The following is a 13,352-nucleotide window of genomic DNA, read 5'->3' on the forward strand; positions in this document are numbered from 1 at the left end:
AAAGCAGTTAGAAAGAAGCCCTTACATGAGGCTGAACCTTTGATATGTGAGTATTTTCATTTTAACTGAACATACTAAAGACGTTCTGCATTTGAGCAAGTCTAGTAAGGCAGTAGCAGTCAAAGATACTGCTGTTTTACATAGCAAAAATAATCCATGAATGCTGGTAGAGAAGGTAATCATGAATATGATCTTAACAGGAGAGGAAACAAATTTAAGGATTTAAAGAATCAAAGCAGAATTGGTAAGAGAGTAGATTTTAAAAATTCTCATCACAAGAAAAAAAATCAAAGGCCGTTGTCATCTTGGCAAATCAGATAGTTCGGCACACTCAAGTTCACTTGACAAAATGATGACACATTTTACTGTAATCAATTCAGAAGGTGAACATCTGGCTAAATATAATTAGAAATTTTAACAAGAATATAATATGTTAATGTTAATATGCTAATATGTTAGTATGAATTTTGGATTCAAATTGGATTCGGCACGGAGTCTGCTTAAGACTCTCTCTCCCACTGCCCCTCTCCCCCATGTGTGCTCTCTCTCTCTCTCTCTCTCAAAGAAATAAATCTTAAAAAAAATAAGTAGAGAGCACGCATTAAAATAATTGGGGAGGGCATCTGGGTGCCTTGGTTAGTTAAGCTTCTAACTCTTGATTTTGGTTCAGATCATAATGTCAGGGTTGTGAGATTGAGACCCATGTTGGGCTCCCCGCTGGGCATGGAGCCTGCTTAAGATTCTTTCTACCCGAGGATGTGGAGAAAGGGGAACCCTCTTACATTATTGGTGGGAATGCAAGTTGGTGCAGCCACGTTGGAAAACAGTGTGGAGATTCCTTAAGAAATTAAAAATAGAGCTTCCCTATGACCCTGCAATTGCACTACTGGGTATTTACCCCAAAGATACAGATGTAGTAAAAAAGAAGGGCCATCTGTACCCCAGTGTTCATAACAGCAATGGCCACAGTTGCCAAACTGTGGAAAGAACCAAGATGCGCTTCAATGGACGAATGGATAAAGAAGATGTGGTCCATATATACTATGGAGTATTAATGCCTCCATCAGAAAGGATGAATATCCAACTTTGGTATCAGTATGGACAAGATTGGAAGAGATTATGCTGAGTGAAATAAGTCAAGCAGAGAGCCATTTATCATATGGTTTCACTTACTTGTGGAGCACAAGGAATAACATGGAGGACACTGGGAGATGGAGAGGAGAAGTGAGTTGGGGGAAATCAGAGGAGGAGACAAACCATGAAAGACTGTGGACTCTGAGAAATAAACTGAGGGTTTTGGAGGGGAGGGGTGTGGGGGTTGGGGAAGCCTGGTGGTGGGTACTATGGAGGGCACATATTGCATGGAGCACTGGGTGTGGTACATAAACAATGAATTTTGGAACACTGAAGAAAAACTAAATTAAATTAAAAAAAAAAAAAGATTCTCTCTCTCCATTCCCCACACTCCCTCTCTTAAAAAAAAAAGAAAGAAAGAAAGAAAAAATTGGTGAATATACCTCTACATAACAAGGGCTAGATAAAAGTGACCAAGAAATATAAGGAGGCTTCTTTTCTTTTTAGATTTATTTATTTATTTGAGAGAGAGAGAGAGAGAGAGAGCGAGCGAGCACACATGAGTGGGGGGAGGGGCAGAAGGGGAATGTGAGAGAATCCAAGCAGACTTTCTGCTGAGCACAGAGCCAATGCAAGGTTTGATCTCAGGACCCTGAGATCATGACCTGAGCCGTGAGGGTTGACCGACCCGAGGGTTGGATGCTTAATCAACTGAGCTACTTAAGTACTCCCAGGGAGCTTACTTGCTAATGGTAGAGAGAGAAAGACCATGAGCAAGTAAATAAATAAATGCATACAATAACTAAATAGTAATCAGAGTTATGACGAAAGTAAAACAAAGTAATGTAATAATTTAGAATAAAGAAGTGGTAGTGTACCCAGCCATGACAGAACATTTGGGCTGGCACTTGACTGACAAAGTTGGGGAACAGAGTAAGAGAAATGACTCTCAAGTGGTATGCTCAACTAGTATGGCTGGAACATAGTAAGGAATAGGGAGACCGGCATGAGACCAAGTCAGCGAGGTGGGCAGGGCACACATCACGGGTCCTTATAGGCCATAGCAAGATGGTTGACTTTGGTTCTAAGAAGTAGAGGAAGGCACCATCAGGTTCTAAGTTAGAGGAATGATGTGGCCTCATCTATGTTTTTAAAAGATCACTTTAACTGCTATTTGGAAAATGCATTACAGGGACCCAAGAATGGAATCCTTGAGACCATTGAGGAAGCTACTGTAACAGTGACCAGAGAGGTGGCAGCCTGGACTCCAGTTGTACCAATAAAAAGAGGGAGGAAGATAGAATAGGGATGTATTCTGAGGCAGAACTGACAGGACTTATTGATGAGGAGATGTGGGGAGTCAGGGAAAGAGCAATTTCACTGTTCTGATCTGTGATCTAGGGATAGGTGGGACACTAAGAGGAAAACACATTTTTGGAGAAATTCAGATCTGTAGAATACTGATCAGCAGAATGCTAATGTAGTGATAGCCTCAATGACATTTACATTAAACTCTGGAAATGAGAAGCAACAAACTTTGATCAAGTCACATGGAACATGATCACTGGTTAGACAGTTTTCCTCTCAGCGACCTCAAGCCCAAGACCATTGTCAGCTCTGGAAATGAAGATGAAAACTGGGTCAACCATTCTGGCCTTACATGGACATATTTTATTTCATAAAGCAATTCTAGAAATGCTGAAGAGTGTGAGCACATGGTAGGTATTTGAAAAATGTGTGGTGAACTGAATGACACCTGTCCCGTTACAATTAGAGAACATGTGACATAACCTACCTATAAAAAGGGCTAAGAGCAGAATTGAGAACTCTCAAAATTGCCATGAATCATGAATCTGAATTACATTATTCCCTATTTTAAAATTTCTATTTTGTGGGTATGTATATACATATGTATGTATCCATACACACACACACACACACACACGTATATTTGTGCGCATTTCTGATACTATTGATGGAAAAAATAGGAATGCTCTAATCTTTTTAAATTATTATTATTTTTAAAGATTTAATTGTCAGAGAGAGAGAGACAGAGAGGAAATGAACACAAGTCAGGGGAGTAGTGGGCAGAGGAGAAGCAGGCTCCCCGCTGAGTCTTAACGAGCCCAATGCGAGACTTGATCCCAGGACGCTGGGATCACCACCTGAGCCGAAGGCAGATGCTTAATTGACTGAGCCACCAAGGCGTTCCTCTAATCTTTTTTTCTAGTATCTAATCAGCACTATTCCACAATGCTTCTATTCGAAATGAATAGTCATTACCTACCTGAAGCATATCGCCAAGGTCTGCGGTGCTAATATCCGGATCCTCTGTGGTGTTGAAGGGCACAGGAGTTATCCGTACAAGGGTGAGCACTCTGGGTTCTGGATATCTCCATAACATCATCCCTGAGCTATCTTCAGTTTCATTGTAAAACAAGACTTCATAGACACCAGGCATTTTCAAAGGTTCTGTTAAAGGAAAAAATAATTAACTGCATGCTTTTGAAATGGAACATGGTACAGAAAGAGAACATTATGAGGATAAAAGGTAAGAATGTAAAGAAGCTGGCTGGCCACTTTTAGATGGTTTAGGACAGGAACAAATTAAGAATTTTCCCCTAAGAGAGACTGAATGGTAATGTACTATTTTTGTACTGCAGCTATTAACATACTTTTCGAGTGATCTTGATGTGTTATTTAGTGAACGTGCAGTTAAAACTCTCTTTCACGCTGAAGCTGTTGCTACTTACCAGCATCTCGTATATACTGGAACAGGCCTGTCCGTAGGTCATCTGAACTTTGTTCACTTTGAAACATCTGGTTCTTTTCCACAGGAGACGGCATGTGTGGAACTGCTTCAGGAACTTCAAAATTTCCCTCCTCGTTGAGGTATCCACTGAGTAATTCATGTAGAAGAACTAAACAGTTCAAATGTTCTTGACCCCAGAAAACCTTTAAGGATCATATGAAAAATTTTAGTGGTTTTTAAATACAAACATTTCATGAGGATAATTAGGCACAATCATACCGGAGTTAACGTGAGACCATAATTACATTCAATTTAATTATTGACAATAACTTAACTATAATTTCTAAGTGACCTATGGGATGAATTTCTATTACTTGAGTAAATACATAAAAACAAGAAAATCAATTACATCATATATTGTGTGAATAATAATCAATTTTCAATGCTGGGTTACCAATGAAATTATGTTAGTGCAAGGTAATGTTTATGAGTTAACATGCCTAAGTGAGAAAACAGTGTCTATTACAGTGCGAGAGAAGGTAATGAAGATCTTCTAGGCCGAAATGTTAATAAAAGAATAATAATAACCTTGTGGAATAGCTTCCTACATTTTGTCATGAGATTTAACAAACACCTCTTAATTATAAGGTTGCATTCTTTGCACTTGTACTCTTCAGAGAAAAAGAGAGAAAAGATGCTCAATGAACTTGAACTCACAAGGCTCCCAACTTCTGTGTTTAGTGAGAATGTGCCAACATACAGTATTCCACAGCCTCTGATAATCAACCATAGAGGAGATACAGTAGAGTTTCAGGACAAAGGCCTTGGTATTTTCTCTAATAAAGAGGATCAAATTCTCTTTTTTTCCTCCATGTGAAGAGTACTAGTCCATAACAGAAGTATGACCAGTGGGTAATAATGATTAATGTCAGAGGACTCAAAATGTAAATAATATTACATTTGTCTGTATATATTGGATAAAGGCAATACAACCATTCTTTCTAAGAGAACCAGATTAACACAGAAAAGAGAAAAAATATAATGAAGTAGGAAGAAATAACCCTACACCTGTGGGTAAATTTTATTTTATTTTAAGATTTTATTTATTTGTTTTTTGACAGAGATGGACACAGTGAGAGAGGGAACACAAGCAGAGGGGTGCGAGAGGGAGAAGCAGGCTTCCCATGGAGCAGGGAGCCCAATGTGGGGCTCGATCCCAAGACCCCGGGATCATGACCTGAGCCAAAGGTAGATGCTTAACAAATGAGCCACACAGACGTCCCACCTGTGGGTAAACTTTAAACCTAAGTTTGGGTCCTGCTCTCTGGAATTAAGGCAACAGAAATAAAGGTAAGAGATCTGATACTAAGTCTACTGTGTTCTCATCAATCTTGTTTTTATTAGATCTTGAAAAACTCCCCAAGCTGGGCAGTTGAACACTGTGCTTTAGGCTTTAACTGTAAAGAGACGGTGACTTTATAATGTAGAGATAATATGTTTTTGTCTTATTATTGATTTTAATGAGGAGTTACTTTGCTGTCTTGGGAAAATGGTAATACTGTTAACATTGTTGATAAAACAAAATGAAATGATACACTTATTATTAAATACACGAAGATTTCTGATAGATGCTGAAAATCTCCAAAGCAATACAAAACAGCAAGTTATTAGAATCCTTCCACATCTAGCTCCCTGTCAGTAAGAACACTGGTGAAAAAGTCAAGGCAACACGACCTGTAGATAAAAACAAGAAATTCATATATAATATGCCTCTGTTACTAACAAATCAGTCATTTACATTTTCATAATTGTGAATTTCTCGAGGTTTTTGGATTTATGTTAAACTTAGGGGACATCAAATCATATAAAGAATACATTCAAATCTATCCATCTAGAAAGTTACCAAGAAATAAATTGAATATCCTCACACAGTCCATACATAGCTATAAATCAAATGTGTAAAAGGCTGCAATTGATTATATGTCAAGTGTGAATCATCAGGTGTTATAATATCTAAAGAACCTACCATTGGCAAGTGTTCTTATATATTGCTGATGACACTGTGCTTGAGACACTTATATATTGAGGTGACACAACGTTGGCTACTTCGTAACTAGCAAAGTCTATAATTAGAAAAAAGTTTAATGACCCAGCAATTCCACTCCTAATCACATATCCAAGAGAAAGGAAAACATGTCCACACAAGAGCTTATACACAAATGTTCCTAGCAGCATCATTCATAATACCCAAAGGTGGAAAGAATCCAAATGTCCATCAACTGATAGATAAATGTGGTATGGCCCTACAACAGAATATTATTTGGCCCATAAAAAGGAACAGAGTATTGGCACCTGCAACAATATGGATGAATCTGGTAAACACTACGCTGTGTGAAAGAAGCCAGTCACAAAAGACCACAGATTATGTGATTCCACTTACATGAAATGTCTAGAACAATCAAATATGCAGAATCAGAAAACAATTAGTAGTTGCCTAGATCTAGAGAGAGGATTAGAGGGTAATGGGGAATGAATGCTAACGGGTACAGGGTTTTGAGGGTGTTGTGTGAATGTTCTAAAGTGGAGTATAGTGATGAGCACATGTCATGAATATACCAAAAAAAAAAAAACAAAAAACAAACCACTGAATCATACACTTTATTTAGGTGAATTATATGGTATGTGAAATTTATCTCAATAAAGCTGTTAAAAAAGCTCAGTAAGAGATCAGTTAGAGGCACCTGGGTGGCTCAGTCGATTAAGCATCTGCCTTTGGCTCAGGTTATGATCTCACCATCCGGGGATGGAGCCCCAGGGAAGCTGCTTCTCCCCCTCCTCCCCTCTCATGCTCGTTCTCACTATCTCTGTCTCTCTCTTTCTCCCAAATAAAAAATAAATAAAATCTTAAAAAAAAAAAAAAAAGAGATCAATCAGATAATACTCTTTCTCACCATATCAAGATTTAGTGAAACAGTTAAAAAAAATGAAAAAAGGCTAGTTGAAAACTTATGGGATAAATGTGGCCAATCCCCACAGACCTGTAGCAGACCTCCTCTTAAATCAATGGTTATTTTTGGTATGGACTGTTCAGGGCCTGGATTGCCACTGTGTTTACACCACTTAGCTTCCAGATGGGCAGAAGCACAGCATGGTCCTATCAGAATCCGATTTCTTTCTTTGAGACTTGTTTTAAGCAGAAAATCATTTATGCTGAGTAGAAACGAAGACCCAAGAATTACGCCTGGAAAAGAAAAAAAGGGAGAGGGGTATAGGTTATAATTATTCTTTGTCAAAAAAGTATGTTTGAGTAAGAACTATCCGTATTTTTAAAAAGCATTAATTTATCCTTTGTTAGTCTTCTTTTTCAGTTGGCTTTCTCCCACAGTTTTACGCTACTTACATAGAATTCTAGTTATGAAGCAGGTATGCCTCTTTCACATTCCTAACAAAAAAATATTTGCCAAAACATTATGACTTTTTCCATGTGTGAGCATTTTAGGTTTTATGAGTAGAGACATTTTCATTAAATTGTGCAAGTTTTTCAAACAACTATATTAAGAATAAGAACAGCTGCTTCATTTGTCTATTGTTAACATGATGGGAAAGGGCAATTTTCTGTGATTTCTTATAGTAACAGAGTAAGTATATTACTTTGCTAGACACTCAAGTTTTTGACTGGCCTATGTTAAAATTCAAAACAATCAAAATATATAACATGTGTTTTCTAAAAATTTTAGTTTAATCCAAACTTCACACATCATAACCACTTGAAGTTTACAAAGTCTTAAAAACAGATAGTGGCAGGTTAGATTTATGAGAAAAACTATACGCTATAGTTCAAAGTAAATATACCCAGAAAAGGAATACACTTTAAAATGTAGGTTTTCTTTTGAACTTAAACTAGAAGTGTAGATCAAAACCTTTTCATAAAACCAACAGCACACTTTAAGATATTTGGATGCAAAGTTAGAGTGGTGGGTTAACTTTCCCCCAAGGAGCTCATATTCTGAATTGTCATTGTGAATATTGAATTTCACCAGACCACGTTTGTAATGCCCATGGCTTATTTTTCTAATGATATTTGATCCTTAAGAGATGAAAGATTAAAAAACACCTTAGGCCCATAGTATACACGTTTCAAAGTACAGTACCCACACTGACTCTTCAACTCTGTGGAGAGCTGAAAACTTCATGTAGGTTGTATGCTCCTACTGCAGAAATAAGACCATAACTTCTAATCTTCCACGGAAGACATCACACCCACGTAAGTTAGGGCTAAGACTTCTGTTAAAATTTAGGACGGCAGAAATCAGTTTCATAAATTTCAACTCTATTATGGCACTAAGATTTCCATTTCATTTATACAACTTTCTTGATTCACAACTACCCCTCATTTAGATAAAGAAAAGAGATAAAACAGAAAATTAAAAAAAAAAAAAAAAAAAAAAGAAACAGGTCCCCAAATACCCAAGAATCAAAAATCATCTCCATTAATGGAGTTTAGAACACAAGCCATAACTTCCTGACCTAACTGCAATACATTTCCTGAAATATTTACTTCTCAATAGTAAGTATCTGCTAAATGAAACATACCAATTAATTATTCCAAAATTTCTCATAATGGGGATCATGGAAGTATAGGCTTGATTCAGTACAGTCATCCAGCAAGTGAGTAGTAAGGGAATGTTAGAATTATATTTCCCTTTATTCCCCAATATATACATCTTCATTCTGCCCTAGAGTGAAATACCCAATTATCTGGTAGTAATCTTAATGTGAATATTCTTTTGGTTCCTCATACACAAAATGTTTAATACCAAGGGCCTTCTAGGTTGCTTACCTCATTTAAGGTTTATTATTACTTTGCCAGACACCCAGACTAAAAAAACTCAGGGCCCACTTTGGGGACTCTTGTTCTCTTATCTCCACGACTTAATTTCTAGATCATTCTATCTATCTCCATTATGAAGAAAGACTTCGGTAAGCTAAATGATTGAAATGTAGACCACATCACTTTCAAGCTTTAGTAGACTGACCATTCCGGAGGCAAGACCATCTGATTCAGTATAGGACTGGGCACAAGAATAGCCCTTCAAGATATACCCCCCAAACTGAATTGCCAGTATAAAATGTGATCCAACGTTTATGTCTCAACATATGTTTTAATTGACAAACAAAACAGAAGAGTGCTTAAATCATTGCCATTCTTCATTTTGCATTACTGTGTCATAGAATAATAAGGTAGGACGGAGAAGACCTTAGAAGCCATCCATGCCAAGCCCCCCTCCACTAAAAAATATCACACAAAACCCTTTTTATTTTGAAACTATGTTAGAAGCATCTAAAACTTGCAAAAATGTGCGGAGTTCCCAACCACATACCTCTTACCTAGCTATGTAACCTGAGCAGAAATACAGAAATCAGGAAATCAACACTGACAACATACCAGTAAGTAATCTATAGATCTCATGTAAATTTTGCCATTTTCCCTACAAATGTCCTTTGATGGTCTGGGATCCGAACTTGGGATCCCCACTGAATTTAGCTCTCAGGTCTCTTAGTCTCCTTTCTTTGTCTTTAATGACCTTGATGTTCTTGAACAGTCCAGGCCAATTATTTTGCCAAAAGTCTCTCCATTTGAATGTATCTGATGTTTTCTCCTTAGAATGAAGTTATACATTTTTGGCAAGAATCCCCGAGAAGTGATGCCCTTCTCCGTGTTACCATATACTGGGGTATGTGATATTGATGTTTCACTACTGGCAATATTAACTCTGACTGTATGACTAAAGTGGCGTCTGCCAGGTTTTGCCACTGTAAAACCGCTATGTTTTTTTTTTTTTTTTTAAATAACAACTATCTTGTGGGGAGATATATGAAGATCATGCAAGTATCCTCTTTTACATCAGACTTTCACCTGCTAATGTTTTAGCAACCATCAATGGTTCGTGCATGCAATGATTATTACTGTGGTGTGTGATCATGTTGCTTTTCCATTTTTCTTATTCTTTCCATTCTTATTCTTTTCTTATTCTTTCCTTTTTCTTATTCTTCTACATTTATTAATTAGCATTCTGTGGTAAAAAGAGCTGTCCTTTCTACCCCATTTATCATTTCAACTATGTATTTGTATTAGTATGGACTCAAGGGTATTTATTTTATTTTATGGGTTATAATCTAATACTATCGTTTACTTTGTTGCTTCTGCCCAGTTTTGGGCACTAAGAACCCCTTCAAGTTGGGTCCTGTGTCCTGATATACTCCCAACATTTTTTGAGAACTTCTTCACTTTCTGGCCATCTAAGATGTTTTAGGTTTATCTTGTATTTTTCCCATCTCACCTATGGCATCAGCCATTTCTCCAAAAAGAGTTTCTTTTACTGAAGAATGGTATCTAGAAAACAAAATCTGGGTGGTAGGTAAGCTCACTGTTACTAGGGCCTCACTGCTTCTAGGCCGTCTCAGCAGAGAGGGCTAGGAAGCCTATATGCACTAGAGAGTGGTTTCTAGCCTTCTCTCTTTCCTTATTTGTACCTCTTCCTACGACAGTAAGAAACTTACTGAACATCCCTTCTAATGTGCTGATTTCTAATCATCCCTGGAATATCACTTTGAAGTGGTGAAAATTAAAGCAGAAGAACTAAGACAGACATAAAGGACAGACATAAAGGACAAATTACCTTTGCTCATGGGACCAAAGGTAATTACCAAAGAAAAGTCTACCAAAAGAAAGGGCTAATATCTATCTCTAGGAGTCTTGTTAAGAATGGGCTTGACAACATTTTGTCTGGAGCGTACAGATGAAGGAGATTACCTTTCTCACTCTATAATACCTTTCATTTATACTAAGATATTTGCAAGCATATGATAAAATCTTTTTAGAAGTAACTTAATACATATAGAATTTGGATCTTACTAGATACTTCTACTATGCAGGAACTACTCAAATACTGATATTGTACTGTCTAAAGTAGTTCCTGAGGTTTCGCTTAAAAAAAAAAAAAAGACTACTACTGGAATGACAAAATTTACATTATTACATCTTATGTATATTCTCAGAAAGTATCTATCTCTTCTCAAAGAACTTAAGTAGGGTTGATAGAAGGCTTTTCTTAATTCCCCAAAGTTATACAATTAGAAGTATTTATCGCCTGAGGTGAGGAAGGACATGAGAAAAAATTCTAAACTTGCATTATTACAAATAAATATAGAAACACTGACAGCTTTTGTGTCACTGCATACACTGTTAAATGCACGAACACTTCACTGGAGTCATACAAATCCTATTATTTTTTGCTTGGGTAGAGACAGTGGGATACCTAGAATTCGTGGGAGAATAAAGATAATCTGTAATCTCAGAAAAATGGCCCAGTAGGAAGCCAATGGTCAGGCCAACACCTGGGAGCCTGCAACAAGAAGAAAGCCAGGCAGACTCAGGTGTGTGGTGAGGAGAGCAGGAGGAGGCACAATGTACCCGAGATACAGAGACCTTACAACTGAGGCAGGCACTATTCCAGCTGTAGCTTTATTTCAGCAATAATAGAATCTAAGGACTGCTTTGCCAGAAAGTAGGCTTGTAGGGCTGGACACTGGCCAGACTTATTGATTTTCGTGTTTGATACTCTTCGGAGTTGGCTTTGGTTCAGGCATGTGCGTGAGATTCAATGAAAATCAATGAGGTACAGTAATGCCTTTGGAAAAGTGACCTTTCCTCTTGCTCCCTGGCTTTGAAGTTAAGAAAATGAACGCACGGAGCTGCTGGCAGCCCCTATGTGGGGTCTGAGGCCAAAGCTATGTAACACGGAGGGGAGATCGAATGGATTCTGCCATGCCTAAGGACAGTACCAAGTCCCAAAGCAGCTTAGGTTGGGTTTTCTGTCATTTACAAGCCAAAGCATCCCACCTGATATACAGTCTCTAAGAAAAGGGATTGCCAAGGGTAACCCACAGTCTTCTATTCTTACTCCTTACCCCTAATCCCTTATTCTAGTGAATTTCTCTACCCTCACGGCTTTAAGGACAATTTCTTAGGATAGTAATTCATAACCATGCCTAATTTCTTAAGCCAGTGCTACTCCCATGCTTCTAACTGTGAGCCTTCTGGATATCTGAGATCACCTCCACCGTGGTATTTATGTGTACATGGATTCATTACTCAACCAACGTTTACTGGTTATCTACTACATACTGGGTATATGAAGGTAAAGTAAATAATTTGCATTTTTTCTCACACCAGATTTTTCCTTGGCAATTTATCAGCCTCAAGTTCCAAGATCTCAGGAAGTAGTAGAGGGGAAAAAACAACCAACATCGTGTGTAATATTGACACTGTTAAAAAAGTGAACTGTTAAAAAACAGGGACATTACCCTACTATCAAACAAATCTTTTTTTTTTTTTTTTTTTTTTGCTTTGTATTCTCCTTTGTGCTGTTAATTCTTTCACTCTAATCAAGTATTTGTGTACCTATATTTAAGTCTCTTGTCATTTTTTTCTTTTCTTTTCCCCAATAAGTCTACTTCTCACTCTCTTCTTACACCTCTATCATCCTTTTACAGTTTGAACTTGCCTCTATCGCAGGTCTACCAGCACGGATTGTGGACTTGCTTAAACGCACAAGGGGCCAAAGGGAATGGAAGATGCTTATGTTGGCAGTGAGGACAGAGCACAGGCATAGACATAAGTCTATGTCCAAAGGCACAGACATAAGTGTGCCCTGCTTGGTCCTTTCTGCCCCCTTCTCTGTTCTTCTGTGCCATACACCTACAAGGAAATGAGGTGTGGTTCGCTTTGGAAGCTTATGCAACTGATTTAACCCATCCCCCACATGCCCATTGGCCCAGCACACTGACTACACACACCAGTGGGCTGCGGCTTTGTTCCTCAGTTAAGGGGTTCCGGTTCCTGGTGACACCACAGAAAGGGTTGCTCACAAGTACCAGCTTTTAAGTTTAAAACAGAGTCTCTGTTTCCTTTTGAACAATTCCTGCTATTCTTTTTTTTTTTAAAAAGCTACAACAAAATAATAAAAAAAAAGTGTTAGTTCAAGTGGTTTTAATCTTGGCGTAAATGACCAGTAATAAGAGATGATGATGATCACTTAATAATAAAGAGTGGTGATAAATTTCACAAAGGGTCATTTATAAATGGTAAACCAAACTTCACACTTTTACCACAAAATATGAAAATAATCCCTGGGACCCGTGACAGGGATTTTCCTTTTCCCTTTCTTTCACTCCGTGAGAAGCTAGCCTATGGGACATTGTCCTCTCCTGTTTGTTTTTTCATCAGGAAACATGCTAAATACCTTCCTTGGGATGAAATGAATCTTGTTTTATGTACAACCACACACATACACCCAGGACCATGGAGAATACTCAGAGTTCATGTAAACTGGATACTTAGACATTTCAAATCTGGTAGAAATGGCAACAGAAAGTGCATTAAGGAATGTGTTCGTCTCCTTCCTAGTGGACTATGAATGCACTGTTGGATAAAATTACTACATGTAAAAACTATAAAGAGCTA

At 37.8% G+C, this 13,352-nt stretch overlaps 1 protein-coding gene across 4 annotated transcripts in view; it reads right to left on the reverse strand.

The window, feature by feature from the left end:
* Positions 1 to 13,352, reverse strand: part of LOC111146810 (vacuolar protein sorting 13 homolog B) — a 755,552-nt gene that overhangs the window by 144,986 nt on the left and 597,214 nt on the right. For all 4 annotated transcript variants that reach the window (XM_022502501.1, XM_022502502.1, XM_022502500.1 and 1 more), the window contains 3 exons: positions 6,865 to 7,067; positions 3,828 to 4,029; positions 3,362 to 3,546 (listed from right to left, as the gene is read on the reverse strand). In XM_022502501.1, coding sequence (XP_022358209.1) covers positions 3,362 to 3,546; positions 3,828 to 4,029; positions 6,865 to 7,067 — 590 coding nt within the window. The remainder of the gene's footprint in view (positions 1 to 3,361; positions 3,547 to 3,827; positions 4,030 to 6,864; positions 7,068 to 13,352) is intronic.

Source organism: Enhydra lutris, unplaced genomic scaffold, assembly GCF_002288905.1.
Source record: "Enhydra lutris kenyoni isolate GAN:26980312 unplaced genomic scaffold, ASM228890v2 scaffoldscaffold14, whole genome shotgun sequence".
NCBI lineage: Eukaryota > Metazoa > Chordata > Mammalia > Carnivora > Mustelidae > Enhydra > Enhydra lutris.